We start from the raw sequence: 17,052 nt of genomic DNA, 5'->3' as shown, positions 1-17,052 counted from the left end.
AACCCGTCACTGGCCCACTACTGGTCTCGTCTCAGAATGAGAAGGATTAGGCCATAGTCCGCCGCGCTGGCCGAGTGCGTATTGGTAGACTGCACAGTGCACATACCTTTGAAAACGATTGCGAGTTTTAATGTTTTTTTTATTTATGTCATTTTATTGCATAATTTATTAAATATTACTTTTTTCTTAATACATATTTGTTATTATAAACGTTAAAACAAATTATGACTATGTGTTACATTTATTGTCAAAATTTGTTTTGTCATTTTTATCAAGCTTATTATGTAAGCTTAGCGACTATTATCAAATCCACTCATGTCTCATTTCCGTCGAGATAATTCTGTTATTTACCTACGTATTGCGTCGTTTTCCAACCCCCACACAAAAATAAGTTAGAAGGTAAATAGAAAGGCGTTTGACGCTTTTAATATTTAACACTAGCTGACCCGGCAAACTTTGTACCGCCTCAAAATCTATTTATCAAATATGTTTCATATAAAATATAGCCTATGTTACTCGTGGCTAATGTAGCTTTCGAATGGTGAAAATTTTTAAAATCGGTCCAGTAGTTTTTGAGCCTATTCATTACAAACAAACAAACAAAGTTTTCCTTTCCTTATCATAGCATGTAAAATAGATTTTAATGCGGTTTTTTTTCTTTTTAAAATCTACAATAAGTGCCTTTTTCTTGTCACGCAGGTATATTTTTTAGTCCGCGTGCGTGTTTGAACTGCATGCGTGAATGAATTTGCTGCAGTCTACAGCATCTAGCGTGCGTGTGGCTTACTTGACACGAAAGCTAGCCACACATCTTTACATATATATTTCTTATGTGCGTGTGTATGTCACTGAACTCCTCCTAAACGACTTGAGAATGGTTTAGATTCACAATTTAGTCCGTGGGAAAAGGTTTTTTTTATTAATTTTTAATTCGTAAGTTGTTATAGAATCGGAAACTATGCAATTAATCAAGTGATGATCTTTAGCAAAGTTGTTGTCCAAGAGCCCACGAGGGTTTGGGATTTGGTAAGACCAATTTTCGACAGATGGCATCACTGTCATTTCAATGCAGGTACAAATTTTCCGTTTTATGTATATCATATTATTTCTTTAAAATGCGGGCGAAGCCGCGGGCACCACTAGTAGATATATAAATGTATAGGATACGAGTGACACGCACATGGACCGGCACTGCACCCGGGGCCGACAATCCCGCGTGACAGGTAAAAGGCCTTTATTGAAATATATCGTAAATATGATTCACGTGGTGCAGTATCACAATGCACATCTTACAAGGTCTCAGCTTTGATCCCATACAAAACAGACTTGATAATATACCTTGACTTTAGACTCCTGTACCGTCTTCATTTATAAAATCTCAAACCTATTACGTGGAATGTTTTTGAGTAATAGTGTAGAAACCGTTAATTTAGTTCTCAGAGAAAGCACCGTATTTACGGTAGAGTTACTTTAGTAAATTAAGTTAATTAGCATAAATGGTCGTAGTTTTTTGAAAAGTAACTAACTTATCACTTTTTAATATTAATTGTTTTACTGAATAATCTTAATATTTATAGTATAACAGCACATAAGAGCCTAATTAATCACTATTCTTTCCTTCGCAATAAAATTATTTCTTTTTACAAAATAAATTTCAGTACCTTACTGTCTAACTTATCACTATTTTGTTCTCCAAATTGCAATACAATATTATTAACACACACACAAATAAAATACTTAAATGCATTTTTCATTTTAGTAACTTTTATATTAACGAGACTATCATATCACTATCTATCATACTCACTTTCTTCTTCTTGAATGACAACGTACGTCTCCATATCGATCTCAACAGGACTGCTGGCTTGTAGTGAGTTAGTTCGGCATCACGCGGTCGCACTTCAGTCATCACAGTCATCACTGTATTGGTGGCATCGTCACTTACACATCACGGTATCACTTTTAGTCATGATATGTTAGTTAGTTGAGTCATTTGGTAGAAAGTTTTTAAGTGTCTTTAAGTATTTTGATAATTTTCGATTTACCTAACTCATCACTGTTTGCTATTGAATATAAGATATTTGTAATATTGTTTATATAGAATATAAAGTAGATTTTTCTTAAAACTGATCGAATACGGATATTGAATAATTATTTTTTAAGTCACGAATATTTATCAATCGAACGTAGTATGAAGTCTCAGAGAAATTATATGAGTATATGTATATCATTCGTCAAAAGATTTGTGCGACATAAGAAACAGTAGGAGTTGTAATGATTAACGGTAAATCATGTTTTTAGTCAATCATATTTATTTTTCAATTCCAAAAACATGAATATGTACATTTGTAAGCGTTAATTTATATTTCAAAATGGTTCAGGAACACGCGAGGTCTAAACTCCCTTTACCAATCTTTTTCTTAATTTTATAAAACGGGAGTAGCAAACGAGTACGCAACCTACCTGATGGTAAGTGGCCACTGCTACCCATTAACTAACAAAATTAATTAACACAGACGCTTTGCTACCCAACAGGACTAAGTTAAAACGCTTCGGTTAAGTATGTTTCCTTACCACACCCTTCAAACCAGATTACAGCATCTCTTAATACTACTGTTATTAGACAGAAATAAGTATGCCAGTGATCCTCCTGAAATCGAACCGCAAAGGATTCTTCAAAATTTCATATATTTTCGAGACCAACCACCTTCAAAATTTCATCGATTTTTTCTATAAAAATACTCAACACAATATAGTATCACCGTGCTACATCACACTTATTTAGTTGTTTGTGCAAGTAAAAGCCTGTTGAGATATCGTAGATAAAGGCGTGTTTACACGGCTCCACTTACGGAGCGACAGTGCAGTGCCTATAATACAGTGATCATGATAGATTAGTCTGTCGTATTAACGGGTTGTTTTACGGCCAGTATGACGTCATTAATTTTTTTATAATATATGAGTAGCAGACGAGCATACAGTCCATGGGTTCACCTGATGGTAGGTGGCTACTGCCGCCCATGGACGTCTGTAATCAAACCCACATCACTGATGTTATTAGATAGAAATAGGTGTGGCGGTGGTGCCGCCGGAGTTGAACCTAAAAGGGTTCGACCACATTCAAGATTCTACAACCTTCTCCATATAATGACTATTGTTATATTGATACAACCGGGATTCAACGTTTTTTTCTGGGCAGGGGCACATTATATAAACTAGCGGTTACCCATCCAAATCGTGACCGCACGACGCTGGCTAATTTTATAGGCGACTAAACTTTTCTACACTCACAGCCACTATAAGGAGAAATATACTAACACGAAGCGTTGCAAATTAGTCCTGAAGGGAAGAAATGCATCTGTAGCCGATCTAAGGTAGGAATCTAATCTTATCTGGGGTTGATTACAAACGGACGCCTATCTTATTGGAGTATAGATATGTCCACGGATTTGAACCCTGACCACCAGCATGACCGTTTAATTACTAGTTATAGTGTACGCTATCCTCTGATTATTTCGCTCCACGGAGCGTATAATGCGAATTAGTTCAAAGGTTCAGATGCACAGCTAATTTGTGGTCAGTCGGAGTTGATTTATTTTTGCAAATGTTATGTCTAATACAACTGGTTAGTGTCCGGGTTCGATCCCGGACGATGCAAACATTATCCTTCTCAATAATAAAGGACGTATTTTTTAAATTAAACTCGTTTGGTTTCCTGTTACGAAAATGGTTTCTTGTTTTAATCTATGACAAAAATGTGCTATGTGCTTTTGAAAAAAGTTATTTAGAAAAAATCTTAAAAGCTAATCAATAAAATAATGATGAAGTTTTAAATTTAGACGAAATCTCACTAGTCTCCCTTTAAGCGTTTTTCGTTAGTTTTTATAGTTTTTGATTTGACTAACTACAGAGTAGATTCTACACATTTGAAAAACTCGTATAGTGTACCCTTAGTTTTACGTTTGCTCCAAATGTCAACGTTTACGTTTTCGCTCACATAGCGCCACCATCAACCGTATCGGAACTAAAATGCCTAGCTGTCCGTCTGTCTGTTAGTTTCAGCTAACCTCCGAAAGGGTTTAACGATTGTAACGGTATTTTCTTTGCCATTTAAATGTACCTAACTTACCTAACTAATAACGAGTACCTAACTTATCTAACTTAGCCTATTTACAAAAAAAAGAATAAGAATTCATTGCAAACTAAACTAAACTGCCTGTCTGTCCGTCTGTCTGTTAGTTTCAGCTAATCTCCAAAAGGGCTTTGACGATTGTAACGGTATTTTATTTGCCATTTAAATGTACCTAACTTACCTAACTAATAAGGAGTACCTAACTTATCAAACTTAGCCCATTTAAAAAAAAAAAGAATAAGAATTCATTGCAAACTAAACTAAACTGCCTGTCTGTCCGTCTGTCTGTTAGTTTCAGCTAATCTCCGAAATGGTTTTAACGATTGTAACGGTATTTTCTTTGCCATTTAAATGTACCTAACTTACTTAACTAATAAGGAGTACCTAACTTATCTAACTTAGCCTATTTAAAACAAAAAGAATAAGAATTCATTGCAAACTAAACTAAACTGCCTGTCTGTCCGTCTGTCTGTTAGTTTCAGCTAATCTCCGAAAGGGTTTAACGATTGTAACGGTATTTTCTATTTGAATGTACCTAACTTACTTAACTAATAAGGAGTACCTAACTTATCTAACTTAGCCTATTTAAAACAAAAAGAATAAGAATTAATTGCAAACTAAACTAAACTGCCTGTATGTCCGTCTGTCTGTTAGTTTCAGCTAATCTCCGAAAGGGTTTAACGATTGTAACGGTATTTCCTATTTAAATGTACCTAATTTACCTAACTTGCCTATTTAAAAAAAAGAATAAGAAAAATCTTCAGAGTTAAATTTTTTGGAAATTTTAAAAATGTTATTTTAATGAAATTTTCACCAGTAAACGCGAGTGAAACAGCGGGGCACGTTATTATGTAGTATAGCAAGCGATATCAGTTCATATGTACATTTATTTAATGGTACCTCGCCTCTCCCTACCTTATATTATTTTTATCTAGCCTCTGATATCTTAACAGCCTTTTACTACACAAATATACAGGAGATTACGAGTGATACATTACTAAGGTAACCACAACTTCTATAATAATTACGGATTGTTCCAAAGCGTTGAAGAATATTAAATGGTTCTCATGTACTTAAATTTATGATGAAAAGAAAATAATTTGGTATAATTATATTATTATTATTTACCTCAATAACTTTAAGGTGGGACAATATTTCGTATTTAGTACTTTCCGGACCAAGAAAATTTATTAAAATTGATATGTAACATGGGTTTCTTTCTATATAAAATAATATATTGCATTGAAATATCTTTTTTATATTGACCAATACATCAATCTCGTTAATATTGTCTCAAGCTTTAAAAAATAGTCAAAAATATGCCATATCTTAAATGAATATACCGGTAGAGTTCTACTGTTTTTCTTCCTTATAACCCTTTTAATAACCCTTTCACATATTATATTTAAATTAAAATCAAATTATTCCCAGACTGTAGAAAATAATAACCGCCTTTTGTGAATACCAATGACATATTAATATAAAAGTAAAAAGTTATATATTTAAAGCGTCCTGAAAATATCCCACATACATCCGAAATCATGGCAACACTACTATATTGTAATACTGATACCATTCAGTAAATATTCAGTACCCCTATAGTAAAGATTTATGCAACCTCATTTACTAGCTAATATCGCGGCATTGCTTTATCAACTCATTAACAGAACAACTCTCTTCACTGAGAGGTATTACTGAGTCGGTAACATGAAGCGTTATAATTTAGTCTTCAAACGTAACAAAGTGATCAATAATGAAGGGTTATGTTACTACTGTATATTCATGGGTTATATGAGACGTTCCAACGTAGTCGTATTAATTATTTATTTGCACAGGTTACATGGAGCGTTTCAACTTAGTCCATATAGCAATAGATTACAATATCATGACTAAGTGCGGTTTTACCAAACCTGCAGTCTACCGACTTCACACAGATTTGACAAAATTTAAAAGTTAACTTTTAAATTGAATACCGAGCTCGAAACCACTATAATATAACTGGCTTTTCGAGCAACTTAACTTAAGTTGTTTTTAACTTAACTCAGTTTCTTGTTTTAGTATTAACTTAAGTTTTTTAAACAAGAGAATTATAATAAAACCATATAACGTGACTACCAAAAATATAGCCTATGTTACTCCCACAATTAATACGAATTCAAAAATATCCCGTATGTTTAAATCCGTCAAGCCCTTTGCTGCAGGGCGTGCAAAGAATAATACATGCATACATACATACATACATACATACATATATAGACACATACATAGATACATACATACGAGTAGGCTCGAAAATTAAGTTACTCTCCGCAGTTGAGCAAATCGTGACTTCTTTAGGAGATAGACAATATGAACCATGAGCCTTCCCCTTAAATACGTATTTACTTTGCCACTTTACATGTATTTGTTCTACGTGACACACACATTGAAATAATGTGTGGTTATTTGTAAGTGATATATTTATATGAATATTGTTTATACCTACATTTACGGGAATTGTTATATCTGTGTATTATTGTTTCTGTGTTTATATACATTGCACATAATTATATTCATTTCTACTTTTAGGAATTATAATATTATAAAAATTTCGATTGACTTTCCATTTTTATTATAGTATATAAGCAGGAAATGAGCCAACAGATCTATTGATGGCAAGCAGATATTGCCGCCCATGTAATTAGCCTCAGATAACATTACAGTCTTATCTGAAGTCGGCCACAGAGACGTTAGTAACTCTTAGGACTAAGTTGAAACACCTCAAGGACCGTTGTCCCGTACCACACCCTTTAAACAATAACACAGCAGCGCATAACAATACTGTTATTAGGCATAATAAGGTGTGGCGGTAGGTGTGCGCCAACAGACAGACAGACAAAAAATATAAAAAATATTATTTTGGTGTATGTATTGTATGTATATTCATATGCTTGTAGTAAAAAGCGGTTATTTCAATATTAAAAACAGACACTCCAATTTTATTTATATTTATAGATGTATAGATAAGTTCAAATTAATGTACAATTTTGAATACTCCTGTTAAGTAGGTACTTGAATGGTTATGTATTTTATATTATCCTTTAAAAAGTCAGCTATATACAAAGGTTGTATACACCTTAATAGTTAAATAATTATGTTATTGACACTATCAACTAGTGTCAAGTAACACATACCGACTGTGGGATCCTGATATAATATTACTAATGTAATATAGCTCTATATCAGCTCTTATAGATCTGTAGCACTTGTTGGCTCAAAATGATATGGTTAAACCTAACCTAACCTTTTTTTTTTTTACGAGGGGGAAACCTTCAAAAGGTACCCGGTGCTGTGGGAGCGACACAGGGTTATGTGGGATTTTTACCGCACTATAACCCCCCCGGTGGCCTTCCTGGGCGCTACGTAGAGGGCTCCGGAATCTAACCTAACCTGGTTAGGTTAGGTTAGGTTAGGTTAGGTTTCTGTCCCTGTAGTCCCGGGACTAGAATAGGGCTACGGTATCCCCTGCCTGTCGTAAGAGGCGACTAAAAGGGGGCTTCCGGGGTTGCGGGCGGCAAGATTGCGAGGTCGAGCTAACCTAACCTAACCAGGTTAGGTTAGATCCCGGAGCCCTCTACGTAGCGCCGAGGAAGGCCACCGGGGGGGTATTAGTGCGGTAAGAATCCCACGTAACCCTGTGTCGCTCCCACGACAGCGGGTACCTTTTAAAGGTTCCCCCTCGTAAACAAAAAAAGGGTTAGGTTGGGTTAGGTGAAATCCTTCTCATTCTGAGAGGAGACCCGTGCCCAGTAGTGGGACAATAATGGGTTAATGATGATGATTATAATGATGATATGGTCAGTTAAGTATCATTAACATCCATGTGATGCTGTTAGCATACCGCAGATTAAAGATGGTTCCAGGTTCGATTCTTGATCGATGGGATCGATGGAACTTTCTTAAATGTTATGAGTCGTATAAAGAAGTACCAACTAATGTAAATAATCCTATGAGAATTCTCTACTATTTAAAAAAAACATATATCGCGAACAAATCTTAGTTTAGAAAATCGGTGTTATCTTACGACAGACAGACTTAAGTTTCATTTATGTGTATAGATGGTCACATAGATGTATGAGTTATTTTACGATAACAGCATCAATATATATATCTTTGAATTATCTATAATACAAAAAGATTGATCGCTCGATAATATCTAAAGGTATGAAGATGTGTGTACACTGTTTTCGATGTATGTAGCTGAGTCGTGTCTGTAAATATCTTTTCGGTTATTTTAAGCCGATCTGCAATGTTGCAAAGAAAGAAGATATTTTAAGATGAAGTTAAGTTAAAGATAAGATACACCTTGCCCTGAGAATATGAATGAACACGTAATATACCTACATAATCCGCTCTGAATGTCGTATCGTTGTAAGGAATGAATGAATACCTATTTTTACTTGATTTGTCTAACTCTACAAAAGTAGAGTTCCGCGCCGAAGGGTTTACGGTATCTCTGGAATTCTTATACAAGTTTATTCAGGCATTTTTATTTTCTCTCCAATCTATTCTTAGTTGTTTTAGGATTTCGGTGAAGTTCACATTTCATGAAGGGTTTTCATTTGAATCCTTTTCTCGATTTTTAAAGTTTAACTTTATTTATTTAATAAGTATCAAATGGGTATGGTCAATCTATCTGATAATAAATAGTCACAGTCGCCATAGACTCCATTTAGACTAAAAATCCTACCCAGAAATAAATTGTATATGCATAGCTACGTCTGAGAACTAAGTTGAAACGCCTAGAAAAAAGTAAATCTATCTTACTACTAGCATCATCATCAACCCAATAACGTCCCACTGTTGGGCACGGGACTCCTCACAGAATAATAAAGATTAGGCCTTAGTCCACCGCGCTGGCCAAGTAAGTATTGGTAGACTTCACATACCTTTGATTTTTTATATGATTTTTTGATTTTATAAATCTCTCAGGTATGCAGATTACCTCAAGATGTTTTCCTTCACCGTTTAGCAAGTGATAATGAATTTCTAAACCTTTAAAATTATTACATAAATATTATTACTAAACTTATTTATTAGTTTCCACTGTATTCCGGTTTGAACGTGTACTCAGGTAACTTACAAGAAGCGTTATAACTTAGTCCACAGGGGCCGGAAACTATTTATTGTGACTTCAAACTTTCTATTGGGAGGAAGAAAAATAAAAGTGTTTCGATCCTGTGATAGTATAAGAAAAAGTATTGTAACACAATTTGTTATTGCCCGATAGGACATTACATAAAATCAATATAATAGACAAGTGATTACAAATGTCCATAGGTAGCAGTTACTACTAAAAATTTTGAACATTAAGTTGACTAACTGTTTCTATTGTCTAAATACACATCAAACCAGTTTTTCGATTTTGTTTTTCGATTTTATTAATTTAATATTACGAACATTTATTTACGAAGTCTTACATACCTACATAGATACATTTTTATTTTCAAATTTCCTTCTACATATCAAATGCAGTCTCGTTTGACGCGATATTTAGTTTTATTTATCAGAATCGTCCTAGACAGTCAAATATATCAGGAATTTTAATCTAAAAGATCTAAAGTTTTTAAGGGTAGATTTAATTCACTGAGACTTCATATCTTCTAACTCTACAGCTATTTATTAAAAGTTATTATAATCTCAACTTAGTTATTTTATTCCTTTTTCACGCTATTCTAAGTAAGTTATTATATTTTTCTATTTATAAATTGTTGATACTCATTTAAATACGCGAGTAAGTTATTTTTAATAACTTATGAATGAATATTAACTTGTTTAATGACTTACTTGGAATTTTCACAACAGAGTTATTTAAATTGACATGTAAACAACATTTTCTGTTTAAACGTAGCATTCCAAGTTACAATAGTTATAACGTTACCAATACGTTAAGTTATTAGTTTCTAAATATAAAATTAATATCTATGACGTACTATGTCTAAATAACACAAATTTAGTTTCAGTTACCCTTTTATGAACGTTTTGAGTGTTAAGACGGAGACGCCATTATGCAATAAACTGACACGAATTAAAAACACTTCACTTCACTTGAAAACACTTCGAATCGACGCGTGCGCGGCTTCTCGGTAGCATCTTTCAACTACCTAGCTATATGTTAATAATATGACATTGCTATATAAAAGATAACATAGACAATGTGTTAAAGAATACACCTAACAAACTGTCACACAACACTGCAAAACCAACCTTAGTCACAGCGAAACAAATCGAATTTTATTAGCACGAAAATAGCGCTTACGACGTATACACGCCCGGGTTTAAGATAAACACTGAAACGTTTCGCGCCAATTGATATTAAACCTTGTAGTTCCACGAGTAGACTGTTATTCAAAATGGCCGCGCGTCGTAGGAAAATTGCTCACGCATCGACGATAGCGAAGCGCTGTGGGTGCGAGCGGGACAGCACGAGCCAAAGTTAGCAAGGTCAGTGCTAAGCAAGAATAAACATAATACAATATTATAATTTAACACGAGCTCATTCGTTACTGGTTTTTAGAGATCCGTAAATACGGATACGATAATGTTTATTAATAGTTTAACGGATTTAGAGATACTATTTCCAAAATTGTCTTAAGTTGAACAATAATTTGAATTGGGTCATGTCTGTCAAAATTACATGCATAGGTACATGAAGTTTACAGAATTGGCAAGTCATTAATAAGAATTACTGATAAGCGTTATCTCTAAATATTCCTGAATTTAATTACAACCAATGACTAAGTTGGAACGCCTCGTGATGAAAATGGAAATTATTTATGTTTATAACTTCTTATTATCAAATTGTCTATGCTGAAATCCAGCAGATGATTCTTTACAGAAAAGGAAGACTAGGTTGTAATGCTTCGTGCGATTAACTAAATTTTTACCATCAAATTGTTCAAATAACCGTAAATCTTACAGATAGATAATGGATTATTCCTTCCTTGCTAATCGAATACTAAGTTGGATTGATTAATGTAATTAAGTTATTGATGTGAAACATCTATAGCCGCACGTAAACCGATTTCTGGCGTGGCGACGCATGCCGTGGCATGCGTCGCCACGCTATACGATGGTATATATATACAGTCTATATGCAGTAGTGTGTACGGTGTGGCGACGCGTCGCCATGCGCAATCGTAATATTTTATTTTATCATTATGCCATATTTAGTTCCTATCACAATATGTTCTTTTCTGCATATTACTTTTACAAAATAATGTCGATGTTTCACATCTGCCAGGCGTCCCGTGACGGCTCACATTGTTTTTTTATGATAATATTGTGCTAAGTCCTGAAATTTTAGTCCTGAAATTTTTTCTTCATGTCTGGACTAAGTTGAAACGCTTCATGTACCTAAACGAGGACGGTCCTAAGTTACAACGCATCATGTACATATTTTCCCAATTTCCAACGCCAATCCTTTTTAAGAAGAATTATGGATTGTCACTTAAATTTTAAAAATGTTAAAAAATATTTTTCAAATCTGTTTTAAATCTCAAAACTGGCAAATTGTCTTTTCAATTATGTATTATTATCAATTCCTTATAATAACGGGTCGTCTAACTCAGTAATTTACTATTTCATATTGCAGAATATTGCATAAAACATGACTAAGGGATTTTCCGTGATTTTTTGCAAACATTTGTGATAAAAACATAATGCACTTTTTCACACTCATTTATGAGGCGATTATCTTAATGCTCAGTATCCTTACCACGAGTTAAAAAAAAAAAAACGCTTTCTACACTCACAGCTCCACACTAGGATTCCCTGTATCGTGGGTGCTATGGACACACACAGAGACAAATACACAAACACCCAGACCCAGAAACAGAAATCTAAATTCATCATTTAGAAATCTGTCTGGCCGGGGATCGAACCTGGGACCCTCTGCGCGTCAGACCGGCATGGTGACCGCTCCGCCACGCGGGTCGTCGCAGTTTTCAAAACATCCCACAATTTTACGTTACGTTTACACAATCCATTATTCTGTTCCGTTTGCTTCAGTAGACTGAGTTAACGTAACAATAAGTAAGTGCTCAAGTCTTTTTGTCTGCCTCACATGTTCGCAAAAAAGAGAGACAAGACATATAGCGCCATTTTATCAATTTAGACATTTAATGTTACGTTACTGACACTATAGTTCTGATACAATCCGCTAGGGGCGCTGATTGGAATTTGTATGGGCGAATACCAAAACAGTCATATTTGTCAAAACGTAAAAACTCATGGTAAGGGTACAGGAGTGTTAACGCATCTGTGATTAGCTTTATTTATTCTATCAAAATATCAAAGAAGCAAGGAGTCCATCTGATAGTTCTATAGATACTTCCTACTAGAGATTAACCATAGATTTGTTGCTATCTCTGAAGACTAAATTTTAACGCCTCGGATAAGTATGTCTCCCTAACACCATATGTCTCAGAAGTAGTTACAAAATAGACAACCAATTCGGTTATTCTTTCGCGTAGGTGATATAATATTATCAGGAAAAAAGCCACACGTACAAATTTCTTGATCTAATTATATAGCACGTAGCTGGGGCCAAATCAGCTGGTAAGAAAAATAAAACAAGTTGCTTAGTTTCTTCCCGGATCTAAACGATATAGGTAATTTCCTTTTTTTATAATATAGGAGTAGCAGACGAGCATACAGTCCACCTGATGGTAAGTGGCTACTGCCGCCCATGGACATCTGTAACCAACCCCGGATAGGATTAGATATTCCTACCTGAGGTCGGCTACAGATGCGCCGCTACCCCTTAAGGACTAAGCTGGAACGCCTCGGAAAAGTATGTCTCCTTTACCACTTCAAACCAGAACACAGCAGCGTTACACTGCTGTTATGAGGCAGAAACAGGTGTGGCGGTGGTGCTGTCGGCATCGAACCACAAAGCGTTCTACCACCTTCGAACCCGTTACATTTAAAAAGAAAAAATAAATATTTAAAATGAATTCCTGAAAACCACCTTCAAAATATTTTCCTGTGCCACCGGTACCACGTGCCAAAGGCAATAAATACACTTAGACGCAGAACAGAAATCTAAATTGATCATTATGATATCTATCTGACCGGGGATGGAAGCCGGAACTCTTAGCCTGTCTGACCTGTATGTTATCAGCTCAGAAACGAATATCGTCAATAGTCCATAGCGAATAAATTCATAAATGCATTTTTTTTAATTCAGTGTAAGTTAGCCATAGAGTACATTATTGCAGACATGATAAGGCAAGGATTTCACAGATTTACCTATTTTAAAAATATTGTCTACTAGTTTTTCCCCGCAGCTTCGCCCGCGTTTAAAAGAAAATAATATGACATACTAACATACATAAAACTGAAAATTCGTACCTATGGAATGGACAACAACTTTGCTTGATCTTCAGCAAAGTTGATCAAATGCATACTTTACGATTCAATTCTTACTAATATCGATTAAAATAATCGATTTTTTTGGTCCAAAATATCGATTCTCTCTCTTCTCTTAGATCGCCATCCCTACTTCCTGTGGGATTTCCGGGATAAAAACTATCCAATTTCCTTTCTCGGGTCTCAAAATCGGTTCATTGGTTTAGGCGTGAAGAAGAGACAACCAGACAGACGGAGTTACTTTCGGATTTATAATATTAGTAAGGATTAGGAGTGTAGACTCCTCCTTACATTATTTACTTTGTTTGTAATATTGATAAATTGACTAAACATTTCTGTGAAGAGCCCCACCTTCTATGATACAGGCTAAGCTAAGTATAGAAAGCACTGTGCCCTTACCATGAGTTTTTACGTTTTGACAAATATTACTGTTTTGGTACTTGTTTACGTATTTGCCCATACTAATTCCAATCAGCGCCCCTAGCGGATTGTATCAGAACTATAATGTCAGTAAGGTAACATTAAATGTTTTAATTGACAAAATGGCGCTTTATGTTTTGTCTCTCTTTTTTGCGAACACGTGAGGCAGACAAAAAGACTTGAGCACTTACTTATTGTTACGTTTACTCAGTCTACTGAAGCAAACGGAACAGAATAATGGATTGAGTAAACGTAACGTAAAATTGTGTGATGTTTTGAAAACTCATGGTAAGGGTACTGTTCACTTGAATTGTACCAAAAATTGTAAATTATTATTAAATAATTTGTCAAACGACACAGGTGTAAATTGGCTACATAAAGATTTTTATTATATTTTTTATTATTTGTCCTTTAATTCAGATTATGTCTCTTTTATTAAATTTTAAGTAAAACGAATAAAATTCGGAAATTGTTACACTATGAGATTTAACATTTCGCTTAACATTTTTATCAAAACGCCTGTTAGATACTTAACAGCAACTTTGAAGTTATGTAACACATAATAATATTATTAGTAACTATAGATTTTTTTAACTATTATCACCACATTCTTATAGGAGGGGTTTTATTATTGATATTATATGAAATAATTTATTATATATAATATTTGGTCATGTTTTATAACTAAAATGAAAGTTTTAACTTTTCTGATTAACTATTCATTTTATTTTTTTATAATCTTAGAGTAACAGATGAGTTAGAGTCCACCTGATGGTAAGTGGCTACTGCCGCCCATTGACATCTGTAATCAACCCCAGACAACATTAGAATCCTACCCACGGTCGGCCACAGATGCGCCGCTACCCCTGAGGATTAAGCTAGAACGCCGCGGAAAACTATGTCTCCCTTACCACACCTTTCAAACCACAACACAGCAGCACTTAACAGTGCTGTTATTAGGCAGAAATGGCAATGGTGCCGCCGAAGTCTAATCACAGAGCTCTACCGCATTTTCAAAGTTTTTCAGTTAATGTTAATAATGTTAATAATGTCAATAATGTCAGATAATGTTATAACATTACTAGCTGACCCGGAAAACGTTGTGTTGCTATATAAATAAAAAAATGTTAAGGGTGAACAACCCTTATCACTTAGAGGTATCAAAAATAGATAGTAGCCGATTCTCAGACCTACTGAATATGTATATAAGATTTGGTGAAAATCGGTAAAGCCGTTTCGGAGGAGTACGGTAACTAACATTGTGACACGAGAATTTTATATATAATATAATGAAAGTTTTAACTTCTATAATGAACTATCTATTTTAATACTGGACAAAGTATTATCGTCCAACACTCATAGCGTTATATGACAAAGTGTTTGCGGTGTAAATCCATTACACGTAATTATCAAAGATGTGAAAGCTAATTAATTTACTATACCTACCTATTGCATTGTATAAATAAGGGATGATTTATTAATAGGTAAAGTGGCCTGTGGACAGAACAAATTAAACGGTCCTTATGGTGTAGTGGCGTATCAGTCTGCCAAGCAATGTTCCAAGTTCGATTTCCGGTCAAACATATAAATGATAAAAATATTTTTACTTCGGGTATGGGTGTTTACGGATTTTTTGTGTTCAGGGTAGAGCTCGACGGGGCCACGCGCTTAGAGGACTCCGGTTGCGTTCCGTTGGAGATCCCGAAGTCCTCAACGCAGCGCCGAGGACGGCCACCGGGGGGCTTTTAGTGCTCCCCCGGCACCGGGTACCTTTTGAAGGTTCCAGTAACAAAATAGGTATAATACTACAATCTAGTACTCACGTCCTCATCAATCCCCGCTGGAAACTGTGTTAGCGGCTTCACAGCTACATCTTCAACAGCCTCCTTACGTCTGAAATCACAGAAAAAAAATCTATAAATATAAAAAAATAAAAAATAAATGTTTTATGGTATTTACAGAGAGCAATGATCACTTAACATCATTCAAGACATCGAAACACACTTGTAGTCCATCCATCCATCCATCCATACATCCATTTGAAAGTCCACTGCTGGCCATAGGCCTCCCCCAAACTACGCTACTCCGACCGGTCTTAAGCAGTCTGAATCCAGGGGTTACCTACCGTCCTCCTCATACTCCTTTTGCCCCGACTTGATCCCTATTCCATTCATCTCAGAAGATTTTTTAAATTCTCACTTAATATCCATATCATAGGTATGCACATTGCACAAAAAATAATTCGTCCGCCATTTTGAGATTTACGCCATATTGGTTTTAAAATGACGTCACTTCTATTATGCATTGTCATCAACAAATATTCGAAATTTCAACTCAATCGGTTGGGATTGGGTAAAAATTCAGAAATTTTAACACACATACTATCGAATTAATGATAGTTAAATAAAATCTTCTAAAAATAACAAGGGACGCCGCGGTACGAGCTAGTATCGTTCTCATAAGCTTATTAAGTTCCCCTCTTTCTTATATGATCTTTTATGTGTGTCTGTGACGTAATATAATAAAATGAGCCATTATTTAAGCTATTAAGGACAACTGGAGCGACCACGATCCTATCACGACCTTCTAACTAAGGTTGGAGAAATGGGTTGGAGATAATATATGAGTATACTCATACACATATCTACAGAATTTGTACCCAAATATCTCTTAAATTATGAGGGAACTGTCGTGAAATGTATGTAGCCGAGGTTTTGCAAAATTATTGTAATTAAGGATATTTCTATGTCTCTCAGGGTGGAAGAACGGGATGTCGATATACATATATCTCCAACAATTGCAATAAAAAGAAAAAGTCCCTGTAAGTACATAAAAAATATACGCGACTAATAGATAACCTCTCTTCTTTTGGAAGTAGGTTAATGACATAAAAAGTCTTACACGAAATGGCACCATAGAATCTTATAAAACGCTACATTTGTTTTTTGCAAAAATCACTTTTTGGATAGTTTAAGGAGTTTCCTACATGAGGTCGGCAGACAGATGTGCCGCTACCCCAGAGGATTAAGCTGGAATGCCTCAGAAAAGTATGTCTCCCTTACCACACCCGTCAAACCAGAACACGGCAG

General features: G+C 35.0%; 1 protein-coding gene across 1 annotated transcript in view; it reads right to left on the bottom strand.

Moving 5' to 3' along the window:
• Positions 1–17,052, bottom strand: part of LOC140754959 (multiple PDZ domain protein) — a 193,711-nt gene that overhangs the window by 10,888 nt on the left and 165,771 nt on the right. Inside the window, exon 27 of the mRNA XM_073090118.1 lies at positions 15,787–15,856. Within this exon, the coding sequence (XP_072946219.1) occupies positions 15,787–15,856 (70 nt within the window). The remainder of the gene's footprint in view (positions 1–15,786; positions 15,857–17,052) is intronic.

Source organism: Epargyreus clarus, unplaced genomic scaffold, assembly GCF_041222505.1.
Source record: "Epargyreus clarus isolate Ecla_fem2 unplaced genomic scaffold, WU_Ecla_fem_2.2 ptg000032l, whole genome shotgun sequence".
Taxonomy (NCBI): domain Eukaryota; kingdom Metazoa; phylum Arthropoda; class Insecta; order Lepidoptera; family Hesperiidae; genus Epargyreus; species Epargyreus clarus.
The sequence above is the reverse complement of the archived record's forward strand: the minus strand, read 5'-3'. Positions and strand labels throughout refer to the sequence as shown.